This window comes from Cutaneotrichosporon cavernicola (assembly GCF_030864355.1).
Source record: "Cutaneotrichosporon cavernicola HIS019 DNA, chromosome: 5".
In the NCBI taxonomy this organism is placed as follows: Eukaryota; Fungi; Basidiomycota; class Tremellomycetes; order Trichosporonales; family Trichosporonaceae; genus Cutaneotrichosporon; species Cutaneotrichosporon cavernicola.
In genome coordinates this window covers 2,727,231-2,755,097 of record NC_083397.1, presented here as the reverse complement: position 1 = coordinate 2,755,097, position 27,867 = coordinate 2,727,231, and the positions used below count along the sequence as shown (strand labels likewise).

General features: G+C 59.2%; 8 protein-coding genes across 8 annotated transcripts; 4 read left to right on the top strand and 4 right to left on the bottom strand.

Annotated features, from left to right (window-relative positions):
• Positions 1–488: 488 nt before the first annotated feature.
• CcaverHIS019_0510830 (uncharacterized protein) lies at positions 489–1,738 on the top strand (the record flags this gene model as incomplete). The annotated part of the gene is made up of 2 exons (XM_060602314.1): positions 489–621; positions 657–1,738. 2 exons carry the CDS (start codon positions 489–491, stop codon positions 1,736–1,738), a joined length of 1,215 nt encoding a protein of 404 aa, XP_060458720.1.
• Positions 1,739–2,879: 1,141 nt separating this feature from the next.
• MIR1 (uncharacterized protein) lies at positions 2,880–4,131 on the top strand (the record flags this gene model as incomplete). The annotated part of the gene is made up of 3 exons (XM_060602313.1): positions 2,880–2,992; positions 3,049–3,154; positions 3,355–4,131. 3 exons carry the CDS (start codon positions 2,880–2,882, stop codon positions 4,129–4,131), a joined length of 996 nt encoding a protein of 331 aa, XP_060458719.1.
• A 644-nt stretch (positions 4,132–4,775) lies between these two features.
• On the bottom strand, positions 4,776–8,675 carry CcaverHIS019_0510810 (uncharacterized protein; the record flags this gene model as incomplete). Its single annotated transcript, XM_060602312.1, has 4 exons — positions 4,776–7,392; positions 7,434–7,611; positions 7,648–8,026; positions 8,058–8,675. 4 exons carry the CDS (start codon positions 8,673–8,675, stop codon positions 4,776–4,778), a joined length of 3,792 nt encoding a protein of 1,263 aa, XP_060458718.1.
• A 461-nt stretch (positions 8,676–9,136) lies between these two features.
• Positions 9,137–10,398, top strand: CDC123 (uncharacterized protein; the record flags this gene model as incomplete). The annotated part of the gene is made up of 5 exons (XM_060602310.1): positions 9,137–9,304; positions 9,349–9,510; positions 9,564–9,807; positions 9,844–9,972; positions 10,007–10,398. The coding sequence occupies 5 exons, from the start codon at positions 9,137–9,139 to the stop codon at positions 10,396–10,398; spliced, it is 1,095 nt and encodes a 364-aa protein (XP_060458717.1).
• Positions 10,399–10,562: 164 nt separating this feature from the next.
• On the bottom strand, positions 10,563–13,476 carry CcaverHIS019_0510790 (uncharacterized protein; the record flags this gene model as incomplete). The annotated part of the gene is made up of 6 exons (XM_060602309.1): positions 10,563–10,885; positions 10,918–11,316; positions 11,351–11,443; positions 11,476–12,492; positions 12,532–13,120; positions 13,159–13,476. The coding sequence occupies 6 exons, from the start codon at positions 13,474–13,476 to the stop codon at positions 10,563–10,565; spliced, it is 2,739 nt and encodes a 912-aa protein (XP_060458716.1).
• A 1,438-nt stretch (positions 13,477–14,914) lies between these two features.
• Positions 14,915–17,095, bottom strand: CcaverHIS019_0510780 (uncharacterized protein; the record flags this gene model as incomplete). The annotated part of the gene is made up of 13 exons (XM_060602308.1): positions 14,915–15,074; positions 15,132–15,155; positions 15,197–15,276; positions 15,316–15,325; positions 15,432–15,537; positions 15,575–15,686; positions 15,724–15,823; positions 15,857–16,014; positions 16,048–16,086; positions 16,119–16,288; positions 16,324–16,687; positions 16,771–16,855; positions 16,890–17,095. 13 exons carry the CDS (start codon positions 17,093–17,095, stop codon positions 14,915–14,917), a joined length of 1,614 nt encoding a protein of 537 aa, XP_060458715.1.
• A 230-nt stretch (positions 17,096–17,325) lies between these two features.
• CcaverHIS019_0510770 (uncharacterized protein) lies at positions 17,326–18,447 on the top strand (the record flags this gene model as incomplete). The annotated part of the gene is made up of 3 exons (XM_060602307.1): positions 17,326–17,413; positions 17,582–17,684; positions 17,832–18,447. The coding sequence occupies 3 exons, from the start codon at positions 17,326–17,328 to the stop codon at positions 18,445–18,447; spliced, it is 807 nt and encodes a 268-aa protein (XP_060458714.1).
• A 1,058-nt stretch (positions 18,448–19,505) lies between these two features.
• CcaverHIS019_0510760 (uncharacterized protein) lies at positions 19,506–21,793 on the bottom strand (the record flags this gene model as incomplete). The annotated part of the gene is made up of 2 exons (XM_060602306.1): positions 19,506–21,017; positions 21,191–21,793. 2 exons carry the CDS (start codon positions 21,791–21,793, stop codon positions 19,506–19,508), a joined length of 2,115 nt encoding a protein of 704 aa, XP_060458713.1.
• Between the last annotated feature and the right edge of the window lie 6,074 nt (positions 21,794–27,867).

Below are 27,867 nucleotides of genomic sequence, written 5' to 3'. Positions count from 1 at the left end.
CTGTACCCGACCACACTCTTCCATCGTGTCAAGAGCTCGTAAACACAACTGACGGCTGCCACCCAGTTCTTCCTTTGATCACCATCATTCACCACCCACTCACTCTTATCACTGTCACGCGCGGAATCCAGGACACCAATGTTTGCGTTACACTATTGACCAGCCACAACCGAATACCAGCGATCAAACCTGCCACCCGGTGATGTCGCTATCGGCGATGGCGGGGACGAGCATGCTAAACGCCACTGCTGGGACTTACATCGTACAATGAGATGGGCAGGTCGGCGCTCGCACGGGCCGCGGGCGTGGGAGAAAGGGGGCGGTGGTAAAGGATGGGGTGCGCGCCACAACGACGAGGGGCTGAACGCCAACGACCATCCCCCCACCCCTTCCGTCACTTGAAACCGTACATACAACAGTCACAGCTGTATCCCCACGTCAACTCTCACTTCCTCACACCTCATTCATCAGTCACGACCACTCTCGCCATGCCCCGGCGCCGCTTCAGCACGCCCGCACGCCCGCAGCAGCCTGCGCCGCTGCGGCATACGCTCATGCGCGCACGCTCCGATGAGGGATGGATGCTACTCGAGCGCGACGAATTCGAGGGATATCTACCTGGTGAGTCGACCAGTTGGAAAGGCCGCTGAGAACAGCCGCGTGGAGCGCAGACACCCTCCCCCTCTCTCGCCAACCCACCATCGAGGCGCTGGCCCGCGCCTTCGTGCTCGACTCGCCGGGGTCTGGCGATTCCGGTTCTCTCTCCAGCGTCGAAGTAGAGGTCGGCCACCAAGTCATCCCCGTCGGCCACCCCGCCATCCCGGTGCGTACGAGCAGCCTCGAGATTGTGCGCCACAGTTTCGAGTTTGACTTCGATACATGTCCCTCTCTCGACATCCAGGAGGTACCCCGCCGCCATCCAGATGTGCGCAACGCGCCTGCCAAGTTCGTGTACAAGACACCGGCACACATCATCCTCGAACGTGACTGCTTTCCCTTCCGACCCGCGATCATGATCCAGGCGCCGACGCCACCCCGCACCGTCTCCGGCTCGAGCACCTCTTCTGCGCCGCCTCTCACGCCCACCCTGGAGATGATCAAGCCGCCAACGTCTCCGCAGTTCCCCCTCGTGCCCAGCCCGGAATCGCCCGCAGCCATTGCTTCGATCCCGTCTCTCTCGTCGGCGTCCCTCAATTCGCTACCTTCCCTCATCACGCCACAACCCGACCCCACGCCCCGTGAGCTCGCCGAGCGCTCAGAGCGCGTCCAGACCCTCAGCAACGCCGTCATGCGCTCGCGCGCCTACAGCGGCCTCATGCACCGGTATTGCGAGACACTGGGTTCTGCATTCGAGTCCGCTGTCGAGCTTCAGGAAGCCCGCGCCGAGATCGCCCGCCTCCAAGCCAAGGTCGTGCGGTATCGCGATGTCAACCGCTCGCTCGTTGATTGGGGATTGAGACTACGGGAGGAGAACGAGGTGCTGCGCGCCGAAGCTGGGGAAGCGCCGGGCGTGGCGCTATTCGATCCCGAGCGCGACATGCTCAGAAGAGACGACGAGGGTTACGAGGGGTCAAAGGCTTACCAAGGTTACGAGGTCCGACCGGCGTATGGTGGCCACGACACGTATGGGAGCCACAAGGGTCACGACATGGTTGAGAAGGGAAATGAGGAGGATAGCTGGCGTATAGACGAGCGAGAGGAATACGAGCAGCAGGGGGAGGGGTGGTGGTCGATGTAATCTAATTGTCAGCGTGTCTGTTGGAGTAGTTGTGTCACCATACGGATATCATTAGAGAGAAGTGTTCCGCGATGTAGCCGGCTGTATCAAGTTGAGTGTACAATGTGAGAACGTGAGTGTGTATGTGAAGTGCATTTGAGTGTGTTGAGAGCTGCAGGGTGGCGGTGTACTTGCCTCTCCTTCCTTCAGCCACTTCCTTCACTTGCTTGGTACGTCTGGTGGTATTTGCCCCGCCTTCCTTCATCCACTCACCTTTATTCCCTTTTCTCTCTTCTCTCTTCTCTCTTCTCTCTTCTCTCCACGGTCTCCTTACTCCCTCACCGTCTCCGACGCCATGACCACTGTTACTTCTCTCTCACCTATCATCATACTAATGCCCCAGACCATGCAGCTCCCCAACATGCCCGCAGTCTCCGGCGCCAAGCCCGCTTTCCTCGCCATCAGAACCAGGGTCAGTGCAACTCGCTGGGCGCGGTGCCGCATGGTGGCGGCGGTATCTTACCCCGGCAACCCGACGCTATCCCGTCCCACGTTCCTCCGGAAATACTTCCGAACCCGGCACGCTCCGATACTCGCCAGTATACCTCGCATGTTTGGTGTCGATCAGTCCGTCTTCATCAGCAGCACACCAGTGTCATTCGCCCCTGTCATCAACTCTGTGACAGCGCGTGTCCATGGATGAAAGTGTGATACAAAGAGCAAGCCAAGAAACGGATCCCGACACCCCGAGCCCCGAGAAGTAAGCACCGGGTCATTGGGGACTAGGATCAAACGGCACGGTTCTTGGCTGGGTGGATATAGGTAGATCACGCACGTGGGGCGGCGTTTTCGGAGTTGTTAGGCAAGTGAGGAGAGGCAAACGGAGGGACGGACTGAAATGCTTCAGGGTCGTAGTGCGGCCGGTGGAGTGAACCGGGACTGTGCCGCGTGCAAGACTTTTGCAGCTTAAGGGGGTGGTAGACTTTAAGCGGTAAGAAAGGGTAGCCAACCTATACATACAAGCCCGTCACCACCCTATCAATCACCTTCCTCCCCACTCTACATCTTAACCCCCCCCTCCTCCCTCTTCCTCTTTTTCTTATCTTCTCTCTCCTCTCTTCTCTTGTGTCTCAAAAAAAAAAAACACTTGTAATCACCCAAAATGCCGTACCAGTTCAACCCCCTCTTCAACCCCTCGGCCAAGTTCTACGCGCCGGCGGCCACCGAGGCCAAGGACGCCAAGGCCCCCCCCACTGGTGCTGACCTCTACGCTCGGTGAGTAATCCATTGCAGAGCTCGGATGTGCCATGGGTATGGTATCTAACACACAGCTTCGCCGTTGCCGGTGCTCTTGGCTGTGCCATCACCCACGGTGCTCTCACCCCCGTCGATGTCGTCAAGACTCGTATCCAGCTCTCGCCCGAGATCTACAACAAGGTGAGTTGCATCCACATCGGAGCAAAAGCGCCGTTCCTCCGACATCCCTGTGTGCTGGGTCCGGCGGACACACATCCGTGACGCCCGGTCGCCAGCAAATTCAGGATTCAGGTCGTCGCAAACGACAGCAGCTGGCGATCTCACATCGTTACTGCTGTGTAGCACTCCTCGCGGTCATGTCGAGCTCCGCTGACTTGCAGGGTATGATCAACGCCTTCCGCCAGATCATCTCGTCTGAGGGTGTCGGTGCTCTTCTTACTGGTCTCGGCCCCACCGTTGTCGGTTACGCCATCCAGGGTGCCTTCAAGTTCGGTGGTTACGAGTTCTGGAAGAAGCAGGCCATCGACTACTTCGGTGTCGAGAAGGCCTCGCAGAACCGCCAGGCTATCTACCTCGGTGCCTCGGGTATCGCCGAGTTCTTCGCCGACATTGCCCTCTGCCCCCTTGAGGCCACCCGTATCCGTCTCGTCTCGCAGCCCACCTTCGCGTCGGGTCTCGCCTCGGGCTTCCTCCGCATCCTCCGCGAGGAGGGCCCCGGTGCCTTCTACGCCGGCTTCGGCCCCATTCTCTTCAAGCAGATCCCGTACACCATGGCCAAGTTCGCCGTCTACGAGATCTCGGTTGAGAAGATCCTCCAGCTTACGAAGAAGAAGAAGGAGGACCTCACCAACGGCCAGACCACCGGCCTCAACCTCGTCTCCGGTCTCATCGCCGGTATGGCCGCCGCCGTCATCTCGCAGCCCGCCGACACCCTCCTCTCCAAGATCAACAAGACCAAGGGCGAGCCCGGACAGAGCACCACCTCGCGTCTCATCTCGATGTCCAAGCAGCTCGGTCTCAAGGGTCTCTACACCGGCATGACTGCCCGTCTTGTTATGATCGGTACTCTTACTGCCGGCCAGTTCCTTATCTACGGCGACATCAAGCGCCTGCTCAACGCTACCGGCGGCGTCGAGATCGCTGCTGTCCCCAAGTAAATCTAGATTTCCGAGGGAGTACTTGTACCAGATGCACGAGTGTTCTACTAGCAATAGTCACATAGCCGGCCCTGGCTTGCGCCGCTTTATGGTGTCTGCGAGTCTGCGCTGTGCGAGCACGAGTTGGGGTGCAGAGGAGCGCTCGACTCTGAGCGGCGTGACTTTGAGCGAAGAGCCGATGTGGCGGAATGGGTTCCAGTTAAGGTGCTCTGCGCCCTAACAACTAACAACGAGCCCGTCGGCTCCTGCACGAACAGTTGAACCCGACGGCTACGCCGCCTTGCTTGGCCCATAATGTCGCCGTCGTTCCGACCACCTGTTGCTGAAAAGTCGCGGGGTATCGGGCCCCATTCTCCCAGGCACGCCCCACCAATGATCAATGGGACGTCGTGACGCTGGGGCTCCAGGCTGACACACCTCAAGACTCAATCTACCCACCTCCTGATTTGCTCGACGCGTTGGCTATCAAATGCCTCCAAAATACGTCAGCCAGTGGTCCAAGCGTACCGAGATGATGGGATTAAACTGGTACTGGATGTGATCGGCAAAGTCTCGGGCAAGCCACCGCGCCATCCGACGCCATGCCGCCTCGCGTTCCACACGCGCTGCCATCAAAATAGCTATGGGTATGCATTCTAGCCCCTCTATGACTTGCGCCGGTAATGGAGGACCATGTCCGGGCCTCCGCGCCAGTAGTACTGCTTGAGCGTCGCGACCTTCATCTCCGGGTCAGCGAGATGCTGTCCGCACCACAGCTCGAGCGTGTCCTCCGGTCGCCGCGCGGGCACATCGGCAACGCCACTCATCGCGCTCGCGGCCGACATGGCGCGATCGCGGCCCTCCTCGCGCGCGAGGACACCGTGCAGGTGTTCCAGGACGCCACGCACGCGCGCGGTGCGCGACGCCTGCACCTTGAGGCCCTTGCCCGAATCGCGCGACGCGCCCTCGGGAAGTAAAATGAGTGGAATCTTGGGCGGACGCCGCTCCTCGGGCGTCGCGCTCGTGAAGAGGAAGTTTAAGAGCCAGAACGGCGAGTTGAGCTCGAGGGGCTCGATGTCCCTCTCTGTGCTTCCCACCGTTGAGCGGTAAGTCACAATGTACGCGCCGTCCGCATGCGCCTGCTCCGAAATGATGACACGGGTGCTCGTCGGGATGAGCAGCGCTGGCGCGTCTGTTGCTGACGGCGGCCCGAAGGGGCGCGACCGTACCATGTCGAGGAACAGGAGCTGCTGCCGATCGCGGTCCGAGAGCTTGGACACCTCTTCCGTCTTCTCCTCGCGCTTGCTCTCGGTAACAGTCGCCATCGGTGACGCCTCGACAGCCTTCTTCTTCCCGAACCCCTTGAAGCCCTTCTTGAGTAGGCCGCTCGAGCTCTTGTCCTTCTCGTTGGTGGCTGGTGTCGACGATGACGGAGTCGACGGCGTCTTGTCCCCGTTGGTCCCGTCCTTCCGGAGCGAGAAATAGTCGCGGCTCGCGGGCATGCTCCCCGGTGTGAAGTGGTTAGCCACGCTGGGCGAACTCATCCCTGGTGAAGATGTGGGAATATTCGCCGCCTTCGCTGCCGCTGGAAGGGACAGCCATCCACTCGCAGCCGGCGCGCTCTGTCCGAGGGGCGGACCCTCTGGCCGAATCGCAGGCGTCTGAGCTCGCGTAGTCAGGCCAGCAATGTTGATACTCGGCGTGATGCCACCGCCGAGTGACGCGTTGCTGAGGGCGCGCTGCCGGTGTCGCGGCGACTTCATGGGAATGTGTGTGGTTGCCTGCGGACTCCGGCCTACGCCAGGCAACGACGAGGTCATGCTCGTCGGCGAGGTGCTAGCAATGTCATCCTGCTCAGCCTTGATTAACCCTCTGAAGAGGTTGGCTAATGTGAGCTTGCCAATATTAACCGCGCTCGTGTCCTCGAGGTCGCGCTCGTCGATGCCGATCTCCTCGGCCAAGATCTCGGCGGCGAACACACGGTCACCCTCCAGGTGCACCGTGATCTGGCCGACCTTGGTGTCGAGCTGGCACCACGGTAACACGCTGTTCTTGCCCTCGATACGCCGTTGCACCAGCTCGAGAACTTCCTGCGGGTGCAGCTTGATCTCCTGCGGAACGTTTGTTACACCACGCTCGAGCGTGAGTGCCTCGGCTACATCCTCTGCTGCGAAACGACCAAGACACTCGCCGCGAATGAGGTGCCACACCGCTATCTCACCGCGAGTGTCGAGCGTGAGGGCATGGACGCGATCATTGAGGCACAGGCTCCGGATCAGACCTGGTGTACCCTTGATCACCTCGATCGGCTTGCGGCGGTACGGCTTCGCCTCGCTTGTGACCTCACGGTCCTCGAACGCACGTCTGGCAAGGTCACGCGGGTTAATAGAGCGATCGCGCATCATCACCTCAGGCTCCTCAGGCCCGCGCCCTGATGCCAGCGACGCCGCCGACATGCCCGCGTGAGACGACAGCCCAAACGAGTACGGCGAGTCTGGAAGGCCGAGACACACCAGACTCTCGTATGGCAGGCCGTGGAGCTGTACGTTGTCCTCGTCGTCCTCCGACAGAATAGAGTTCGGGATGCTTGCGCCTGACAGCGTCGAGCGGCGGTAGCCGGAGGGGTTCGGGCGGTCGCGCAACCCGCCAGAGGAAACCCCTGGCGATGCAGGTGGCGACGTTCCGACGAAGGTCGGGCTCCCACTCTCGGGACGAGGGAGTGGAGATGGTGCGAACGCGATCGTTCTCGAGTCGCGGCTGTCTGTCCGCATGAGCGTCTCGGGCGTGTCATCGATCGACAGCCGCTTGTTGCGCAGCGGGTTCGGGTCCATGATCGACGTCGGCTCGAAGCCAGTGTCGAGGTGCGCCGAGACGAGCGGTTCGTCGGCCCCATCACCGAAGTCTTGGTGATACGACGCGCCGTCATGGTCCGCGTCAAGACGGTTTACGCGGCGCCCAACGTCACGCCAGCAGTGAACGTCCGAGCTCGACGTCGCGGTCCAGACGTATTCGTCGTCCATTGCACAGATGGAGCGGATCGCCTCGTCGCCCGTCTTGCTCTCGTAGTGGCCTGGCACACCGGGCTGTCCCTCTCTTGCAAGCACAAGACATTCGCCCTCGGACATGTCGCCGCACTGCTCCACATCAACGACGCAGAGGTGCCCATCGCGTGAGCCCGAGTAGAAGCGCTCGAGGTTGGGATGGTTCGAGAAGAGCGACCATACCGACGATGTGTGGTGGTTGAACGTATGCAAACAGCGGTGCTCGCCGACGGACCAGAGCCTGTTGTCAGCATAAGTCTACACAGCAAGATGTGAACTCACTTGATAGTCGTGTCCGAGCTTCCGGTCAGCATGTAACGTCCGTCGTCGCTGAAGAGGATGGCGCGGACGCATTCACTGTGGCCGACGAGCTTGGTGACGGAGCGCTCGCCGGCGCGCGGGTCCCACAATCGAACCACTCGCTCAGGCGTGCCGGCTGCTAAAGAGTGACCAGCTGGGTCTGCACATTAGCACACACTGTAACATCTAGACTCACCAACACCCAGTGCGTAGATACTACCCCACTCGCCTTCGAGGCCGGAACCACCGTGGTCGTCGGCTTCGCTCAGCCGTACCTTGAGTACGGGCTCGTTAGGTTTGGGGCTGGCAATGTCCCACACCGAGATGTCCCGATCGAGGGCGCCCGAGAATAGTACACCAGGGTGACGTGCGAACGCCAATGAACGCACATAGTCGGTGTGGTGCCCGATAAGCGCGGGAACTGTGTCGTCGTCACAGTCGTGCGGACTCCATGCACGAATAGTGCGATCAGAGGAAGCAGTGATGACCGTCTGGTTCCTGTTGCAGAGAACCATGGCATTCACCCAGTCCGTGTGCGTCTGCACGCTCTCGCGGAACGTCGTTGGTGGCGGCGCCTGCTGTCAGCGCAGTCACCAGCCCACTCACGTGGCGTGACATGGCGGCGTGGTCAACCTCCCACCGGTCCTCATACGCCAAATCCTTGCGCTTCCTGGGGCCGCCCGTTACGTCCGGGGTCCCCTCGTCGTCCTCAGACGAGGTATCATCGCCCCCGTCGTCGTCGCCGTCGTCGTCCTCCCAGTCGGGGCCTCCGTCACCGAGCCTCTCCCACCGCACGCGACCACCGGTCCCCCGTCCTGGCACGGGGCGGTATCGCCTTCCGCGTCGACGCATGTGTGGTACATGGGTCTCCCAACTCGCGACGAGTCCATCACGCCCGCCAGTGTACAGGATGCCGCCCGGTGCGTTTGTCCCGCTAACAACGGTGGACGTGTCGAGCGCGAGAGCCGAGATGCCCAGCCTGTGCTGCGGGTGCCGTGTCTCCTTCGGCAGCTGCAGGGAAGGTGGGTTCGCAAATGGGTTTCTACTGGCGAACTGGGCGGCACCGTTACTCGCACCGCCTTTCGGACGGATATAAGGGAAGGAGCGAGCATCGCCACCCGGAGCGGCGCCGAAACCGGGTAGCTCCAGAATGTCGGGTTCATAGTCTGGGGCGGGGATGATGTAGGAGACGCGGCGCTTGTTGGGCTCTTGGACGCCCACCATGGTGGAATGGGAGGTGGGCAGAGATGACCAAGCAGCGGCGCGTGTGGTTTAGTTGTGGATGAGGCCCGGGCGGTGTGGAGTGAGATGCGAGGTTGAGGAAGAGGAAGAGTAATTGTTGATGGTTTGCTGAGGCGAGATGCGGGGGAGAAAAGGAGAGGGGGAAGGGGAAGGGTAAGGGGAAGGGGATGGGGATGGTGGTGGTGGTGTGCGTGCGTTCGTTGATGCCCATAGTCAGTCGCTCTCCCCGCAAGGTCCCCCGCACACCCCACCCCACCACACATCCACCCGCTTGTTCGGGCCATCATGTACCGAAATGAGAACACCCACGTCATTAGGAGGTGCGTAACACGCGAGTGATATGAGCGGAGTGCCTCCACTTTCGAGTCCATTCTCCCATCAGCTCGCTCAACTTGGCTGATCTCGTCATCTCGTCATCTCACCTCATCATCAAAAGTCTAGATATGCCTGTACCTACTTCAACAGCGCCTCCGCCCCTCTTCCCGACCCTCACCCGGTCCGAGGTCGACGCCGCGCGCACGAGCGCGTGGTACGACACCTTCGAGGACCTCACCACCCCTGCCACCGTCATCAACATCGATGCGCTGGACGAGCGCGCTGCCTTCCTCGAGGTGCGCCCTTCTTAGCTCGACAACGGTATTTAAGCTGACATCAGTGGATCGAGTCAGACTCAATCTTCATCCCCGAAGACGCGGGCGCTGAGCCAAGCCACGAAGATGCGCCAAAGTACCATCTCCCCGCGCTGAACAAGGCGATTCGCGCCGCCATCGATAAGTATGGCGCCGTGTTCCCGAAGCTGAACTGGACTAGTCCAAGAGTGAGTGCGCATGTCTGAGCTACTGTAGGATCTGCGCGACTAGTTGACACCAGGACGCCGCCTTCATCCTCCCCCAGGGCCACGGGCCGCTGCACTCAACCTCGCCGCACGACATCTATCTCCTACTCAAGTCCTCTGACTTTGTGCAGCACGACCTCGACCCCATAAGCGCGTACGAAGGCGTTCCCGCCGCCGATATCCCTTCCGAAGTATCGATCGAGCTCGTGCTCAAGAAGTTCACCGAGATGAACCCGAGCCAGGAAGTGCGGTGCTTTGTGCGCGACGACATTCTGTTGGGTAAGCTGAACTCTCCTCACTGTGAGCTGACGTCAGGTATCACGCAGAGAGACACCAACTTCTACGAGCACTACCAGGGTGCGGACGAGCAGGCGGCGCTCGTCTCTCGCGTCCGCGAGTTCTACGAGGACGAAATCTGCGAGAACTATGCTGGCGGGGCGAACTGTGAGCTGGCGTCCGACATTTAAGCTGACAGCAGACGTCTTCGACCTGTACCTCGCAGACAGCGGGAGGATCACCGTCACCGACTTCCAGCCGTACCGTGGGTCTACGGACCCGTTGCTCTTCTCGTACGAGGAACTCAACGAGTTGCTAGCGAGTGCGAGAGCCTCCCCATCCACAAGCGATGAGGCTGAGGCCGGAGCGGAGCGTCTCCCAGAGCTCCGCGTCATCGACTCGCGCGCACACCCCGCTGCCAACACCGGCCCCGCATTTGGTGCAAACATGCTCCCAGTCGAGGCGGTGCAGATGAGCGAGGGGCAAACGGCGAGCGATTTTGCTTTGGCGTGGCAGGAGGCCATGGCGCAGGGCATGGGACGCCGGATGGACGAGTTATCCGACGACGAGCCTGACCTCAAGGGGTCTTTGTGACCCGTTCTGTCTTGGCGCGAGTAGTAGATCATAGAGCAGGCGTGATGTGCATGAAGGGCGTGTAGGAATGTATTATTATATACAAGTGGTATCTCGGCTGGACATGGGCATTGGCATTGACATGGACACGGACATGACAGTTGTTCGTGATTTTGTGGATGGGATTACTTCTTGCCCTTGAAGAGCTTGAACAGGCTTAATCTCCTCTCGTTCTTCTCCTCCTTCTTGGTACTCTCCTTGCTCTTTCGGCCCTCGGCATTGGGGCTGGTTCCGAAGCGGCGAGGAATGGTCTTGTCTCGGTCCATCCCCAGGCCTGCCTTAACGGCTTCACGGAGGCTCATGCTGCTCGCAGGCTTGCCCATGCGGGAGGGCGTGAAGCGCTCCGGCTCGCCCTCGGTCTCGAGCACCTCCTGCTGTTGGAAGGAGGGGATGGGCCGCCGATCGAGATGCGGCTCGCTCTTGCGCACAGCAATACGAGGCCGCTCCGCTACTTTCAGCTCATCCTCACTTTGGACTTACGCGACAACACCCCGCGGTCTCCGCCCCACCGCCGGAACACCTGGCTAACAGGGTGGCGCTTGAGCGTCTGCGACGCCGCCTTGGACAGCGAACTCTTGTGCTCCTTCTCCTTTGGCTGCGGAAGGGTCGTGACAGTCGCATGCGGCGTCTGCAGCGTGGTGCTCGCCGTACTGCGTGAGCTGAGCGACGACATGGGGACTTCGAGTGCCTCGCGCGTGGGCTCCAGCCTGCGAGTCTCAACGCGGACTTCTGTCTTCTGCTGCAGACTCTCCCGGCGCACCGGCGCCTGGATCATGGAGTGGGTAGCATGGGCGCCCGCGAGCGCCTCGAGGTCTGGCAGCGTCATCGTCGGCACGGGGCGGCCCTCCGCCATCGCCCGCTTCGCCTGCTCCACATACACTATTAGTCAGCATTCAGTTAGAATAAAACGGACGCTCAACCCGCTTCGCCCACTCAGCCAGGCGCTCGAGGTCGTGCAGAGCATTACCGGCTGGCGCGAGCTCACTCGGTGCCGTGCTCTGTTTGGCTGCCGTTAGCGTTGGCCTCAGGAAGGCTTACCCTTGCGGTTTGGGGAGGAAGTGGCAGGTGGACCGCGATACTTGGACACAAGGGGTTCGGTCGGACGGAGGGGCGAGAAGGTGGCAGGAGCAATATCGACGTCGAGGCGTGGTGCGGTTCTAGAGGGGGAGATCTGGATCTTGGGCGTTGTTGGGCCTCGGTTCAGTTCAGGGGTGAGAGGGTACGCGCTGCTCGCGAGTACCTCGCACTCAGCGACGTCGGCAAGCCTGGTAAGTCGAGATGCTGGGCGCTCGCGCATACTCTCGACACGACGGGGAGACCCGTCCATTACACGATGGGGTGAATCAACCGGCCGTGGGCGCTCGCGGTACGCTCTCGCATAGTCGGCGGCGGCGGAAGATGGGCGCTCACGCTCCCGCTCCCGCCGCGGTGAGGGGGTGTTTACGGGCGAACCCTGACGCGAGTTGGCCTGGAGAGAGCGGAGAGTGGCTGCAAGTGCCTCGTCACGCGTCTGCATCTTCTTGGGCGGCGACGGAGTGGCGGCCTTGTATGCACTTGCAGCAGTGTTTGGCCGGAGAGGGCGCGCCTCACTGCTGACAACACGCGGGGCTTTGCGGTCATCGCGCTTCAGTTCATCACGCCAGCGTGGACGAAGCTTGGTCGCCGGTGCCGGGACGGGCGGTGCCTCGACAAAGACGTTCTCGTCGGGCGAGCGGGAGCGTAACTGCTTCGCTGGACGGAGGACGCTCGCGCTCGCCATCTGCTTCCGGTCTCCCAGGGCAGAGCGGCGGAGCACCTCGCTCTGCGCCGTCTTGAGGCGGCGCTCCGTGTGCTTGTCCTTCTCAGCAGCACGCTCCCGTTCGACCCGCTGTGCCGAGCGCTCTGTGACACTGAACTCGAGGTCGAAGCTGTCAGAGCGCGCAAAGCTGGGTGTCGCGATGGAGCTCTTGTCGTACTGTTCGATGATGTTGGAGATGGCCGTGTAGATCTCGACGGCCGGCAGGCGGTACGCCGGGTCTGGGTACAGCATGTGCTGGAGGATACGCTCGAGGTGGTCTGCGTTCAGCTGAAGTCACAAAATTTGTTTAAACATACCGTCGCCAATGTGGTACTCGCCATACCACTTGCCGGATCGCGAGCGGGAGAGGTACTCGTCAAGTTCCTCCTGTGTCTCAAACACCTCGTCCTCCGAGATCTCGAACGGCGTCCGCCCCACCAGCGCCTCGTACATCGTCACGCCGAGACTCCAGACGTCCGACTTCCGCTCATCGTGCGGCTGGCCCATGACGCGCAGCGGGTCGAGGTACTCGGGAGTGCCCCAGCTCGCGGTGGAGAGGAACCTCTTGGCGTCGTCTGCCTTGTGGTGCTGTGCGAAGCCAAAGTCAACAAGAACAGGCACGTCGCTGTAGCTGATCACAACGTTGGCAGGTTTGATGTCGTTGTGTGTAATACCCCGCTCGTGGAGGTACGCGACGGCGCTAGCCAGCTGGCGGAAGTATCTGAGCGCGGTATTGAAGGGGAGGGGAAGAGGCATTGGGCTGCGGTGGAGCGGCATCACCACCGCGGCGTAGGACGGCGTGATCAGGAACGCCTCAAAGTGGATGATGCTGGGGTGTTGCTCGTGGCGCAGACCGCGGATAATCTTCATCTCGCCCCATAGCGCGCGAATGCAGTGCGCGGCGGCCTGTTGTCAGCTTGGATCAATACGTACGGTCAACTCACAGGATTCGTAGCACGCTCAACCATCTTGATGGCGACTCGCCCACCGCTCGCGAGGCCGCTGCGGATCGCCGAGTCAGCGCCAATGCCACTGTCCGTGTCCGACGGCACGGCCTCAAACACTTGTCCCCAATTTCCATACCCAATGCGCTCGCCAAAGCGGAAGAGGGCGATGAGCTCCTTGTCGTTCATCGAGTAGATGCCGCTCGCCGACTGCCTGTTTGTGTTTGTGCGCCGGTGTTTGTCCTGCGGATCGGCCGCCACGCTGTGCGCCATGGCATCAGTGTCACGCTGGCGAGTCACGCGCCGCGTGGTCCCCATCGCATCGGCTGCGGCGTCGGTGAGATGCTTAAAGCCAGGTGGTGGAGCAAGATGCTGGTGGTGGTGATGGGAGAGATGGGGTTGTGTGTGGACGTGAGTGTGGGTGTGGGGGCTTGTGTGTGTTTGGGACTGGGATCTGCGACGGTTGGGAGAGTCCGCTTCAGTGAAACTTTGGCTTTTGCTCTCATCGGCGTCCGTGAACGCGTCCGTGGTTAGGCTGATGTCGGATGTGTTGATTGTGTCGTCACTATCCTCGCGCGAGTAAGATGAGGACATGCGGCGCGGCGAGGCCTGGGGGTAGCGCGGTGGAGAGGGCGAGTAGCTAAATGTTGTGGTAGTGGTGGCAGAGACGAGATGGTGTGTTTGGGGAACCGGAGAATGGTGGGACAGGTCGTGTTTACGTCCGACCTGTCCCTTTGACTTTGGCCTCTGTGGCCGGCTCGAGAGTGACATGGACCGGAGCTGTTTCGTGAGCTTGAGTGCGGACAGGTATGGGTGGAAGTGATTGGTAGTCGCTAGGCTTGGTAGAGCATGGTATGGTGTTGGTGTTTGTGGATGTGTTGAAGGCAAGCCGGCGGAACTGACAAGGACCCAAGGCATTTGGGGCTAAGTGAGGTTGGCACTGTAAGGGGAAGCGGGGGGCGGGGCTGTCGATATCAGCGTGAGGGTCGTTTGGCTCGTGGCGTTTGAGTCGTGAGGGGCGTTCGGTGGATCGAAAGGATGGCCAGAAAGGTGGCGTCCAGGAATAGCAGGAGTCTTGTGTGTGAGAGATTAACCTCCCAAAGGAAGGCAGCCGCGGTGTTTACAAGCGGGCCCCTTGCTTTTGAGGGCTCCCAAACTGTCTCTGCGCCCGTCGTCTTCGACGTGAGTTTTGCGACGCGCAGGATGCGAAGCGAGGCATCAGCTCATCAGCGCATCTACGCGAAGCACTTCAAGAGCGTTGGCGCGCACGGGCGCACTAGCTGCCCTACACTTCCCTTGACGTTTTCCTTGATGCTGCCCATTGCCCATTGATGCCCTTGAGTGCGAGAGTGCGGCGTCCACACCCGCACTGGAGGCCCACACCTGCAGTAAACATCACTCACAAGTGTCGGGTGGTTTCAGCCCATTGTCTCAAAGAGTTCTACAACAGGTACAGGGTGGCGTGTGTCGTTCGTCAATCTTCATTTCATCAGTTCATCATTTGCGCATTCCTGATTGGCATTGCGCGCGCATCACAGTCCAAAACATCAGACATTGCTGCCATCGAGTGAGTCGCGAGTGCTCCGCTACGTCCACAGAAAGATATCCATGGGGTTCCGCATTCCTAGGCGGGGGGTATGTAGCCCGCAACATCGGAGTAATGTGGCGTCGCCAGGGGCCCATGTGTGGTGGCGTCGGGGTGGACGTATCAGGCCCCTTTCGTTTCCAGCTCCCTTCTCCTTCCTCCAACAGTCGTTCATTTGCGCAAAACCTCGCGACCTCGCTGCGGGAAGGGGAAGCCGGTTGAGGCTCTAGGAGTCGCGGATCCCGATATGGATGGCGAATCTTCATCTGGCGATGGTGCTCGGAGCGGAACCGGATTGGCGCCATCCTTCCGGCGGGACGTGTGTTGGGACCTGCGCCATCAGTCTCAGCCGTCTGAGCGTTCCAGCCACCATTGTGCTGGTACCTACGGATTGGATGATGAGTAGTCGGTGCTGAACTGTCAGCTTTGTTCATATGGGTAATGGCGACGCACTGGACATAGGCACGGAGCACGCCGTCGAGGCTGCGGTCAGCAGGGTCCGATTTCCTTAGCCTCACTTTTCCAACATGCACCTGTGCGAGTCAGTGTCTCGGACAAACCTGTCGACTCACTGGATAGTCTCTCCAACGTCATGCGCAAAGCGAAGGGAGGTCTTGCGCGGAAGAATCACGTCGACTTCAACCACCAGGTCGTCACAGGTATCAGTTTAGCCGACCAGGTTACTCACCCAATGTGGTACACCTCGACTTCTGAGATCTCCAGCACGGGGTTGAAGCGCGACACCATGTACAGCACACGTGTGTACTGGTCTGACGAGGCCCGTTTGCCTGACACTACGTGTCAGCGTCGCCGCGTGCTTCAGGGACATACAGTTCGCAAAATTTTGGAGCAATGTCTTGATCCACTCAATGATGATGTACGCCGAGAGGCACAGACCGCCGATGGGATCGAGCAAGTTGGATCCAAGCTTGTGTCCAATGTACTGAGGGTCAGCATTCGCGACGGTGCGTTAGGCCCACGGGAAAGGACAGCGAGATGGCATTTAACCAAACATCGTTCTCCGCGTCCTGCGCCAGGGCTTGCACGGACGATGAAGGGATATTCGAGCACCACATCCAGCTGGAGGTTAGTTCAGTTCTCCCAATCACTCACAGGACGGCCTTGACCCCGATGGTGGCCAACATTGTGGCGACACCGATAATGTTGAGGTCTACGGGCGGCTCGTCACCGCGGAGTGCGCGGTTCAAGCGTTGCAGGGACTCGATGAAGACCTGGATGAACGAGACGATCATGACGACAGAGAAGATAAGCTAAGGTGAGTGCAATTGTGTTGGGCAACTTACCACACCAAGAGGCTCAAATCGCCTTTTCCCAGCGGGGTACTGTTGTGAGCTTATCTACCAGCTGAGCTCACCAAGTGGCGGTCTGTTGGCACACCGATGGCCCAGTTCGTTCCGACAATGATCAACGTGGACAGCAGATCCAGTGCCGAGTCGACAAGCGACGCAATGAGCGAGATCGAGGACGAATAGAGGACTGCAACAATCTTTGCACCGACAAGGACGAAGTTGACGGCTGTGTTGACTGCCGTCAGCTGCATTCCCAGAGTTGAGGCTCACCATTTATGGCGAGCTTGACCACGCGCTCTCGCTCCTCTTCCCTCGCCCCGACGACGAGGGGCGTCCGCTCGGTCGCGGTCTCCTCATCCCCATTCGCTTGCATCATGCCCTCATCAATTGGGCCCCAGTGCCTGAGCGATCGCAGATTCCAGTTAGGGTGAGGTGACGTCGCGCGCGATCCTTGGCCCGACCCAAACCCGCCAAGCGATGCGTATGACTTTGAGCGTTGCGGCTCCGAGTCGCCAGACACAGTTTCGTTGAAGAACGAGCTGACGATGATCGACGGCAACTCGCCGGAGAGCAGCCCGTCCACCTCCTCGTAGCCGTCGTGGATCGTCTCGAGGTTTTCATAGTATTTACGGAGCTGATGTCAGCCAATGGTAACGCCAATCAAATCAGCCGCCCGGACGGACAAGAGATATCTTCCATCCAGGTTGAGTCACTCACCTTCCTGGGCTGTTGCTTGATTTCTTCTGGCGAAATGGGCACGCCCACAAAGTCGGTCACGCTACGCTCTTTGGATGAGATGATTCTGCAGTCAGTTCACACAAGAGACTTTAGCTCACGATTGCATGCGTTCGACCGACATGCCTCTCCGGGCCCGGTGGCGGACGAAAGTGTGGGGCTCATGGTGAGGGGTTGGCTCCTCCTCGACGCCAGGGGTTGGAGGCAAGGTCGCGACGCGCTGGGCCCTTGGGTTTGTGTACCCGAGAGAAGTGGTATAGGGGTGCGAGTGGAATCCGCCGCCCTTTACCGTGTTCGGGGACGACATGGTGATAGATGTATCAATGATGGATGAGTTGATGATGACAAAGAGGTTGCCTGTCACAGTGGAGGAAGGTAGGGACGCCGATGCGGAACATGTTCTCTAACCACTCTGCTTGGCAAGTGACGTACCGACTTTTCCGATCGGGAGGTCACGTGTTTATCCACGTGATGGTTCGCCCCAACCCCACCTCCACCAAGAATTTCTCATCTCCCCCATAAAGAACAACAACAACCATGCGCGCAGGACTCGGGAAGACCAAGGAGAAGAGCTTCGACCCACACGACCACCTCGTGCGGCAAGGATGGAAAGGAAAAGGGACTGGTGAGTTTTACTTTTCCGGGTCGAGCACAGCGCCTCACATCGCACATGATGCACCTCATGCCCTGTTCTGTCTCACGAGTCGGCCACACGATATGGGGAGCAACCGCCGGTGTTCAGGCCGCTACAGCTATCCTCCCCAGCCCCGGAGGACAGCCTCGCTGACCCCAGCCCTGAAGCATGGACACGCGACCCGGCCCCTGCCCGTCGTGCAGAAGAAGACGATGAGCGGTATCGGCAAGGACCGTGACGAGGCCATCCCCTTCTGGGACCAGTGAGTGCAACACGTACAGAGCTGGGCATGCGATGGAATGGGATGGACGACTAGCACACTGTCTACTCATGCCCGCCGTCATGTCGGCGAATGCGTTGGCTCCATTCGCCAAGCCCAACTGGGAAGGAACCTCCCAGCTGACAGCAGCATCTTCGCCTCTACCGCAGCCTCTCTAGCATCCGCAGCTACGTCGGGCGCCTCAACGCCGACCACCACCGAACCTCCAAAGCCAGCGCTAAGCATCGCCGCGCGGAGCAGCAAGGAAATCGCGAAGCGCAAGCTTTACTCTGGCTTCTTCCGGAGCACCACCGCGAGCAAGGAGCATACGCCGCGGGCCACAGACGATGAGGAGAGCTCGGGGAGCTCCAGTGAGGGGGCCGTGGAAGTGGTGGTAGATGAGACGATGGCTGTGAAGACACCCTCCGACGCCGCGGAGAGCTCGTCGAAAGCCGTCCGGCGGGCAGAGAAGGCGGCGCGCAAGGAGGAAAAGGCCGCCCGCAAAGCGGAGAAAGTGGCGAGGAAAGCTGAGGCCGAATCAAAGCTCACATCCCAAAACGATGAATCTGCGGAAGGGGAGAGTAAGGAGGAACACCGGGCGCGCCGCGATGCACGCCGAGGCGAGCGAGCCGCCAAGCTCGCGTCGCGGGCGGCTAAGCAGGCCGAGCGGGGGGATAAGGAAGCGCGGCGGGCGGCGCGCCAGGCCAAGAGACGAGACAAGGAGGCGCGGAAGGAGAGGAAACGCGCGCTCAAGGCCAAGGCTTGAGTCCCGCGTAGACTGTCTGAGATGGTCTAGAGTAGCGAGAGGAGGTGCATCGTAAGGTCCTATCATCTCGGTGGGGGTGTTGCCTTGTGTTGAGGGGCCTACGACGTTGGGGGGTTGCCATTGGCAGTCATAGACCGGCATGGTTTGATGAGGAAGCGAGAGTGTTAGATATAGACATACCCTGCATCATGTATAGCCCATCTTGAAGAACAGGGAAAGAGGAAACGGAGGCGGAGGAGTCGAGGAGTTGAGGAATGACGCAATGAAGATGTCAGCCGACGCCATCGGACTTCTGGCGAGCGCGCGTCTGAGGATGTCGTCAATCGTTGTATGGAACCCACGCCGTCCAAGGTTACAGAAACGCCATCAAATGTTGTTCCATTGACGCGGTCGGTGAAAGGTTGTAGGTGAATGCAGGAGGTGGCATCTGACCAAATCGGCTTCAGCCAAACCATCGTACCTTGTCGCCGCATGTGTTGGTTCTAGTCTTCGGCGCTATCCAATAGTTTGAATGGATATCGTCGGAATTCGTCGTTCTGAGATTAATCTGGTGCTGGAGGCAAGTGGGTAGACGCCGAGTAGCTAACGCGATACACAAGCGACGGTCGCGATGTTCTCGCGGGCGTCTTTCAGGGGGGAAATGAGAGAGGCCGGTTAAGACTAGTATGTGGGAACATGGAGCTGTGGGCAACGTGAGAAGGATAGGGAGAAGTCTCTGCAACCACACCATCATTCCACTCGCCACAGAGTAAGGGAAACACCGACAGGAAAAGTCCGTAAACATCAAGCTCCGGCACATATGCATTTCTGCCATGCCCATTCTCGACTAGTACAGCAGCCATTATCATTACACCCATGACGGCAGTGGAACGGGGAGCGGACAAGGTTAGAGTGGGGCCAGTGATGGGGTGAGGGATTTAGTCGGCAGTTCCATTACGACAATGGCGCACTGTGTTGTTGCTTCTGTCACATTTCTGCTATCACTCTTACAGCCTCGCCTATGCTACAACGCTCTTTGTTCTGCAGTGAATAAAAATTATGTACTCAGTCTGAAAGGATTAGATTCGACGCCATGTAGCGTACCTCGTTGGGGATAGCGATGGATCGCCCGACCCGCCAGCGAGGCGCCAGAGGAGGGCGGCGGACTCGCGGTCAAGGGGCTGACCAAGGTCATTGAGGCGGCGGGCAGCGGTGGCCAAAAGATCTGTCACGCCTGCGTTGAGGTCCACACGTGCTGGAGAGCGGAAGATGCCATCAAGTAGCGCGGATGCGCTACTTGACGCTCCTAGGTCGGGAGAGGGTGGTGCTAGCGTGCGGTCGGCCCCCGAGGCGTAGCCCCACACGACCAGCGTAGTGAGGAACACGGCCCAGGGAGTGTACGTACCCCAGTCGGAAAAAAGGGCGTCGCGAAGGTACCGGGTACTCTGCCAGAGGCATGTCCACGCGTCGGGCGTTGGCGCCCATAATTTGAGGCGGCGCTCAGCGTCGGTAAATTGCGTCAGCCCGATGGTTGCGCCACATACGCTCGTCGAGCCGGCCGCGACCTGGAGCATTGGGATGTCGCTGAGAATCGAGATGATCCCGATCGCGATGCTGTCGCGTAGGTCGCGGTTCTCGACGCTAGGCGGGAGATGGGCGGTTGCAACCTCGTGCTCGGCGCGCAAGTTGACGACTGCGTTGAGAACAATCGAGCGCCAGTGCTTGCTGCCGTCGCGAAAGCGCAAGCCCAATCCGCCTCGGGTACGACAGTCCCACGCAATTGCGAGGAGACCAGTAAGCACAAGACTGACGGCGAACACGTTGTCTGTGTCCACCTTGGATGAGGCGCTTTCGGCTGCCAGTGCGGATAATACTGCGCTCGAGTACCCCTCGTGGATGACGTTGACTTGAAACTTAGGATGAAGACCTGGTTGGAAACCCTGTCTCTGCTGACGAGCCGGGCGGTCACCAGAGCCCTCGACCTGGCGAGCGAGGACCCAATCCGAGGCAGTGCACGCTTCCCACTGTGTAGCGGGGCAGGGGAGATTGATGTTGTGCGCAAAAATGGCAAGCTGTCGGCTGGGATATTGCGACCAGAACGTGCTTATTTGTGTGTCGATTAATAAAATTGCGTAGGCTGTCCGCCGGCGCTCCTCGTCCTTGGCCCACGCGACCCACGCGCCCACGCCTTGACCTTGGGGGCTCGACGACCCTGCGACGCCTATGCCGACTTTGCGACTGTGTGAAACGACGACGGGCCACATACATTGGGCAACAAAAAGCGACTCGGTGTCGCTGTACCAAGTGTCGAAAACATGGCAGAGAGTGTATGCTTGAAGAGCAGAAAGTTGCATGTCGAGACCGCAGTGATCTTTAAGAAGGTTTGAGCGCACAGTGCGAACGAGTTTGCCGTCGTCACGTCGAGGGCGGTCACTGTGTACCGCACCAGTGACGACCATCATGACGACTAATTCGGTGGCAGCGGTGTCAACGTCAAACGTTCCACGGTGAATAAAAGGAAAGCTCGGGGCCACCAGACTCCAATGGAGCTCGAGTGCCTCTGTGAGGTCTGGGGCGGTCAAGCTGAGATCCTGGGCATGTCAGCCCCAGCTGCTGCGGGCGGGAGAGCAGGCGGCGGCTGGAGCCAACGCCAAGTCCTCGGTGACCACAGGCATCGCGACACGAGTCTGGTAGGTTTTGGCACAGAGTTGGTCAAATCCCACAGGCCCGTGAGCGCACACGCCTACCCTCAGAACAAACTCACTGGATAACTGTTGTTGAGGCGCTCTAGTAAGACGTCTCCAACATCGAGCATGTCCTCATTACCACCCACACTGGCACCAGCTCTTCCTCCACTTCCGTGCCTCTCAGCGCTCTCCTGTGGGCGCATGGGGCCATGCTGGAGTAGCGAATCGAAATCGAACGAGGTCTCGGGCACGTTAGGTTCAGTCCAAAAATTGGGGACCATCGTGTTCTGCAGCAGCGCCTCCCATGGATCTGGAGGGCCTAGGCCAAAACCAAAGTCGGCCTGCTGCGGCTCCATGACGAGCGGACCAGCTGTTAGCTGGAACGGCGTTCCACTATCACCAGTTCGGCGTCTGGGAGCGACTCCAGTTGACGGAAGGGACTGCAGAAGAGACGAGGATGTGGAGCTGCCGCTACCGCCGAGCAGGTCGTGCACTGGGAAGCCTTCCGAAGTGGACGATTCAAAGGCACCAGTGACGGATGAGGCGACACTACGCCCCGAGCGCCCAGAGTCGGCGCCCGAATGGTGCGAATGGTCGTGACTGCTGGCGTGCGAATGTGTCGAATGGCCATGATGTGACTGAATAGGGTTTGGCGACGGACGGTTATTTGGTGGTGGCATGGATGACGACTGCCCTGTGGAGTCCGAGCTCGACGTGGAGGCATGGTCGACGGGTCCAGAAGTCGGAGTCAGCTGTGGCTGTGTCGGTCCAGTGCCAGTCCGCATCCGCTTCGGATAACGCTTGTGATCGCAAATCCGACGCCTCTCGTGACGTTGTAGAAGATCGAGTCGCTGGAAGGAGCGGCCACAAGTGCCACAATGAAAGTTTGGTTGCGAGTCTGTTGTTTCAATGTTGGTCAGGTACACAAAGGAGCATCATGTGCCGCAAGTTGTGCGGGCGGTGGAGGGGCGGGTTGTGGCGGCCATGGGGCGTTGGGGATGAGAGGAGTCGTAGTCGCGGTCGTGTCCATGTCAGCGGGTAGTGGGTAGTTTGAGTACGTAGTTGTTCGAATTCAAGACAAGTCGGACGGCGGAGAATGGGCCCAGTTCCCAGTTCCCAGTTGCCGAGGCCCGTGGCGAGGTTGTTGGACGGAACAAGTTGCAAGGCCAAACCAGCAAAAACAGAGGTTGGGTGGTCCCGGACGGCATTGGCGGATTGTCAGGCACGGTTCGGTTAAACGTAACAAGTCAGGGTGAAAGAGGTCAGGGGGGGTGGTATGGGTGACAAGGCATCGGTCAGCGCTCATCTCGTGACGCAACTTTGCTTTCGTATCGATCCAAGCAGCCAAGCTGCCACTTGACTGCCAGCCAAATCCCCCAAAGCCCCAAAAGCCACCTCTCGCCTCCGCATCCTAAACTCCCATCACTCCACCCATCCCGCAATTCAGCCGTTTACCGGTGGTGACACGGTGCAGCTCCACCTGCACCTGCCACAAAAACCCGCCCGCGGGATGTATGCCATCAGATTCAGATCCGACAAGCAACCAAGCAACCGCTATACGCCTGGGCGCGTTGTGTGTGAGGGACAAGAAGCGCAAGGAAACTGTGGGCCAAGGAAATTTACGAGCAAAACAAGATCGTGCGCGCAGTGAGCAGCACAAATCACTTACGGTTGGCAGCGTGGCGGATGAGATGATCCTGGTAGCGTTAGCGCTGTCCTTTGGGGGGAAATGGAATGATGGGGAAAGAAAGGGGGATGATGTCAGCCAAAAGCTGCACTGTGGCAGTCCCATGTACTTTAGCATCCAAGGCGAACCCCGAGTTACACCCGAGTCATGAACCGAGACGGGAAACTCACCTTGCGAGTGAAGAGCTTGCCACAGCCGGGGAAGACACAACGGAGGTTTTTGGCCGGACCGGAACGCGACGACGAACTGCTTGTGGGGGATGTGGAGAGGGGCGCAGGCGGTCGGGGATGATCCCAGAGATGGTCGCGTGGAATGTGATGAGCGGGGTGGTGGTTTGAAAGGAGCTGTGGTGCGGGGGGTTGCGGGTGTGGCGGGTGAGCGTGCGGCTGCTGTTGATGTGGTGGTGCGCCGACTTGGCCAAGCTGCGGAGGCGAGTGGGCGTGGTGGAGACGCGCTGGGAGGTCCCGGCGGCGCATGTCGGCCATATTACGAGGTGGACGTCTGTCACCCCAGCCGAGGTAGATTGCAACGGCGCAGTGTCGATCAGTGTCGATCCTGTGCCGAGATCAAGGGAAGGGCGAGGATAGTGGAGGAGGGTGGAACAAGCCCACCCCGCCTGCGATGTGGCTACTGGGTGGTGCACACGCGATAGATAAGGTGGGGTAGGTTGTGGCAGCGGCCAAACGAAGCGGACAAAATAACGTGCGGTAATGGGTGTTGTTGATGTGTGTTCTAACCTCGGTGGCGTGGGGAAGTGGGGAGAGTGGGGGAGAGTGGGTGTGAAGTGGGTGTGGGGACTTGAGGCTGCGGGTGGGGATGCCGTCGTCAGAGGCGTCGTCGACCTGAAGATGAATAGTCTAGAAGAGATGAATAAGTTGAAGATGTTACAGAAGCCACATATATCGCAGAGGAGGAAATCGTTTGTGAGCAAAGATATGTGGCGCTTGCCGGCGGTTACCGTCTTGATGAGATGCGATGCAAACGGAGATGAAGGAGTGGTCAGATATCCGAGTTGCCGGCAGGCGGGAGGCATGGGGAGTAAAGGTTTCCAGGGTGGCAGATGTACGTTTGTATGAGGAACATGAACAGTTCCTGACAATTTTCTGGATCTGCCGCTTCCTGCTAGCCCCCACAGGAAGATGAGAACAGCTGGCGGATATGTGTCGGATCATAAGCATTGGAACAACAATCCTCACCCAGGGTAATCTCTGTGCCTATCCTATCTCTCTATGCTTTTGCTTCTCCCGCGGCTCTAGCGGCCTAGCGGGTGTACAACGGTAGTCGAGCTGTCAAGGTGTCGGTCGACGTACGCCCAAACCGCCCTTATCCGTTCTGGACGGGCCTGTCATCCAAATGCGCCATGCCGAGCGATGCCGAGCCACGGCATGCGGCATGCGGCGTTCATCTCAACCGATCGCCAGTCGCTTGAATGTCTGCCTGCTGGTCTGTAGCCGTGCGCGATGTGCGAGCATGTGTAGAGAACTTGTCTTCCACGTGCATTCAGACAAGATCTGTCTCGGGTTTACAAGTTTTTCTGCCCCTTTCCCTGTCCCATCTATCATGCGCCCTGGGACCTTGGCTTGTTTGCCTGGGCTTTGACTTTACGACCCAGGATCATGAGCCCATGAGCCCAGAACTCTGGTGCCATGGTGCTGTGGCGTACGATTCATCAAACCGGCCGCTCTCAATGCAATCATTGATCGACCCCACATCTGGGGGATCGACGCCCAAACCTTGCAAGGCATGAAAGGGTGCCAACCCCTGTTGATCTGCGGATCTCCGAAACCCGAACAGTTAAACCCTAAGTTAGCCGTCGTTTAGAAGAACCGAGTCATCCCGCGCAAACACCCGCACACGACGCATCCCATACATGTGCTCGTGGCATGCATCCACGAGTAACACTGTCGGTGGCGCCGACGCCTGTTGATGACGTTACCTTGGACATTCCACGGCCGGGCCGTCACCACCGCGGACCGTGGCCGAGCCCCTGTGTGCCTTTCTCCCGGCGCCCTCTTCTCCGCCGGCCGGCGTCCCGAGGCCTCTGTTCTACCGCGGCTGACACCAACTACAAAGAACCAAAACTCACAGTATGCTCAAGCCCAGCAGACCAGACTCTACCACACGTGCATTTCAAAACTCTCCGGAAGCCGGTTTCAGTTCAAAGGACGAATATATGTCCGTCCGCTCACACCGGAAATCGCTAGCACTTCGTCATCGCTAGCCTTTCGTCACAGCATTCCGCCCTGCAGATCCCTCCCTGATCTCCAAGGGGCACAAGGAGTGTCCACAAGTCAGTGCTTTGTGTGCGTTTCGACACTCCCACAGCCCTCTACTTCCTAGGCAACGACAAGGCGACGTAAGCGCCGCACCGGTATAATGGCTATGCCGAGCGCTAATGGAACTGTTCCTGCAGACGGTAGACAGTGACGGCTCTTGTGGAGATGGCGCCGAGTTGCATCATGATGTCTTTGTCAAAAGGCGGTGTCCGTAGTGTCCTGGCGACGGTGGGCGCAGCTCGATCGTAACAGCGATGGGTGTGGTTAAGAGCCTGAAGAAAAATCCCCGTGACTCCTAGCTGCGCCGCGTGCTTAGACTCGTAGGCCACTTGGGATGTTGATTTTGGAGTCCATACGCCACCATCAATTTTATGCATCTCCTCGCCACCACAATAGTGACCATCAAACACCGGTCACGGATATGCGTCCAGTAATTTCTCTTCCTGTAAGCCACCATCATTGCCAGAGGACGGAATGTCCGCGGCGCCACATACCACACTCAACTGGGGTGGAACGACAAATTTTCGTTGGCGCCACTGCCACATTCCGCCCTCCTCTCCTGGGTTCAAGCACGAAAAAATACGCAGACATCGGCAAGACCCGCCAACAGTGCGTGACTAGCCTCCTTGCCCCTGCTACGTCGGGGGCCGGTGAGGGCGCCAGCAGTGGCAGTTGGGGACTGGCGTCGGCAAGGAATGTTTCGCCGCCCGAATTGGCTGAGCGTCTGGTATAATATTAGGTTACCTAGTTCTCAGGCAAGCCCTTATTGGAGCAGAGCCATCGAGGGAGAGTCACCCAGCCGATCTCGAACGCCCATTTGATGAACAGGCCGCTGACGCCATGGCAACAGTGTTGTGCTAGTAGGGCCGTTTAGTCACCACACCGAGCTCCCACAAGCCTCTGCCAAGCCCGGACGGGTATCCGACCAGTGTCGTATGACTGACTCTGTCGTATGCGTATGCCTAGCGTCCGTCCGGACAAGTTCCCTGTTTCGGGCAGCACGCCGATCCTCGACAGGTCTGGCTTGGTCGTGTTTGCGTCCTCCTCTCCCTGACGTCTATCTCGTCCTGATTGTTACTCTGCAGATGAACACGTTGTTTATTGGAGTACCTTGCCATCGATGCTGAGGACCAAATGGGCTATATATACTGCCTACCAGGCTGAAACATCAACCTGAGCTACTCTTCCTCCACTTGTCTCACGATTCACGATATCCCATTAACACACCATGCGTCCAGCCTCATTATATCGGTTCTCCCTCTCTTAATGGACCCCACAAGTACCCGTTGTTGCGGTCAGTTACAAACAGTGGTCCAGCGGACCAAGCGTCACCGTCATTGCCATCTAGCCCCTAGCCCCAAGCTCATCTCCGGGAGACCTGGTGACTGCCACAGCAAGGACTCCATGGATGTAGGCGCCTCCGACCCAGTTGCCATTGGTGCAGGGAAGTGGCCGCGTTGGGCGGCGTTTGACCCGGCTGTGATGATTGGCACACCCCTGCAGCTCACGAATCGCACGCCCACGACATTTCCCGCTCCCGCCGCATCATCGTGTGGAAAATGAAGGCGCCAAAGTCACGAAATCATGGGGTTGACCATCGCCTCGCATGTCACACTTCGGCAATTCTGTCTGAGACCTCGCCAGAATCGCACGTTCGTGGACGTTGCCCCAACGTCAACAACGTGTCGGTTTTCGGCGTCGCTGTCCATCCGCCTTGATCGGTGTCCTTTCCGACCGGATTCAGTATCTATCTCTTCCGGATTGATCGCAGGTATTGTCGGAACTGGGCCCGAAGGCCCGGGGCGGAGCCGGTTGCAGACACCCCGTGATCTGATCAAAACCAAAATCCAACCCACTGTCCGAGTTTCACTTATCAATCTTCATATCGCTGGATAGTCTTCCCGTGCGGTCCTTGAACGGAGGCGGTGAGACGTGTCGATCTGTCTCACTAGCTCTTAACCCAGTTGGCCAGCGGGGTCGCGAGTCAGCCACATGAATCGCTCTTAATCTTCCAGATAATGTCTCGCCATGTCTCACATAATAGCTCGCCCCATGTCCTCCGAGAATAATCTTAGCCCCATCCAGCGCTCTGAACACGTCTCCGCCCATCTCATCATTGATGACGAGTCGCCACACTTGCATGTCCGGAAGCTTCGCCCCGCAGGTTCGGATGCAATCTTCGAACCTTGAAAATCTGGCTTGGTTTCGCCGCAGAGATGCCTCACAACATCACGCTTCCCCCGCGTTGCCTCATCTACGGACTTATCGCTGTGGATCGAACTCGCTTTGGCCTTGCTTGTTTGTCCATGGACGTCGGCATGCTATTCGACCTGCCGGACGTGTCCTCCAGGCTGAACTCGCAGTTCATTTGGTTGCCGTGCCCAACCCTATCTGGAAGCCGTCCCAGAAGTTCCTCGCTTTTCTCCACCATATCCTCAACAACCTCTAGAGCCGGTACACCCATGCGTCCACTGTCTGTGGGACCCAAGTGTGTCGCGCAGCGGTCTGTGCGGTCCATGTTCAACGGCCGATGAGCCCGACATGGGGGTCGAGCTACCTTCAGTAAGTTGTGCGAGAGCTAGCCGCATGGACGGGCGATGGCTACCACATATGCGGGTTGGCGCCAGCCACTTCGTTTCCTCTCACCCGGTGAGTACGATGCCGAGGTAGGCCTACGAGGCGCGTGCGCCTTGTCGCCACCCGCGTTCCGCGTGAGGTGCATCATCTGCGCATCTATCCGTTGGGTATCAGATTCTCTGCACAGGATGAGAGCTTGGGCGCCAGCTGGTTG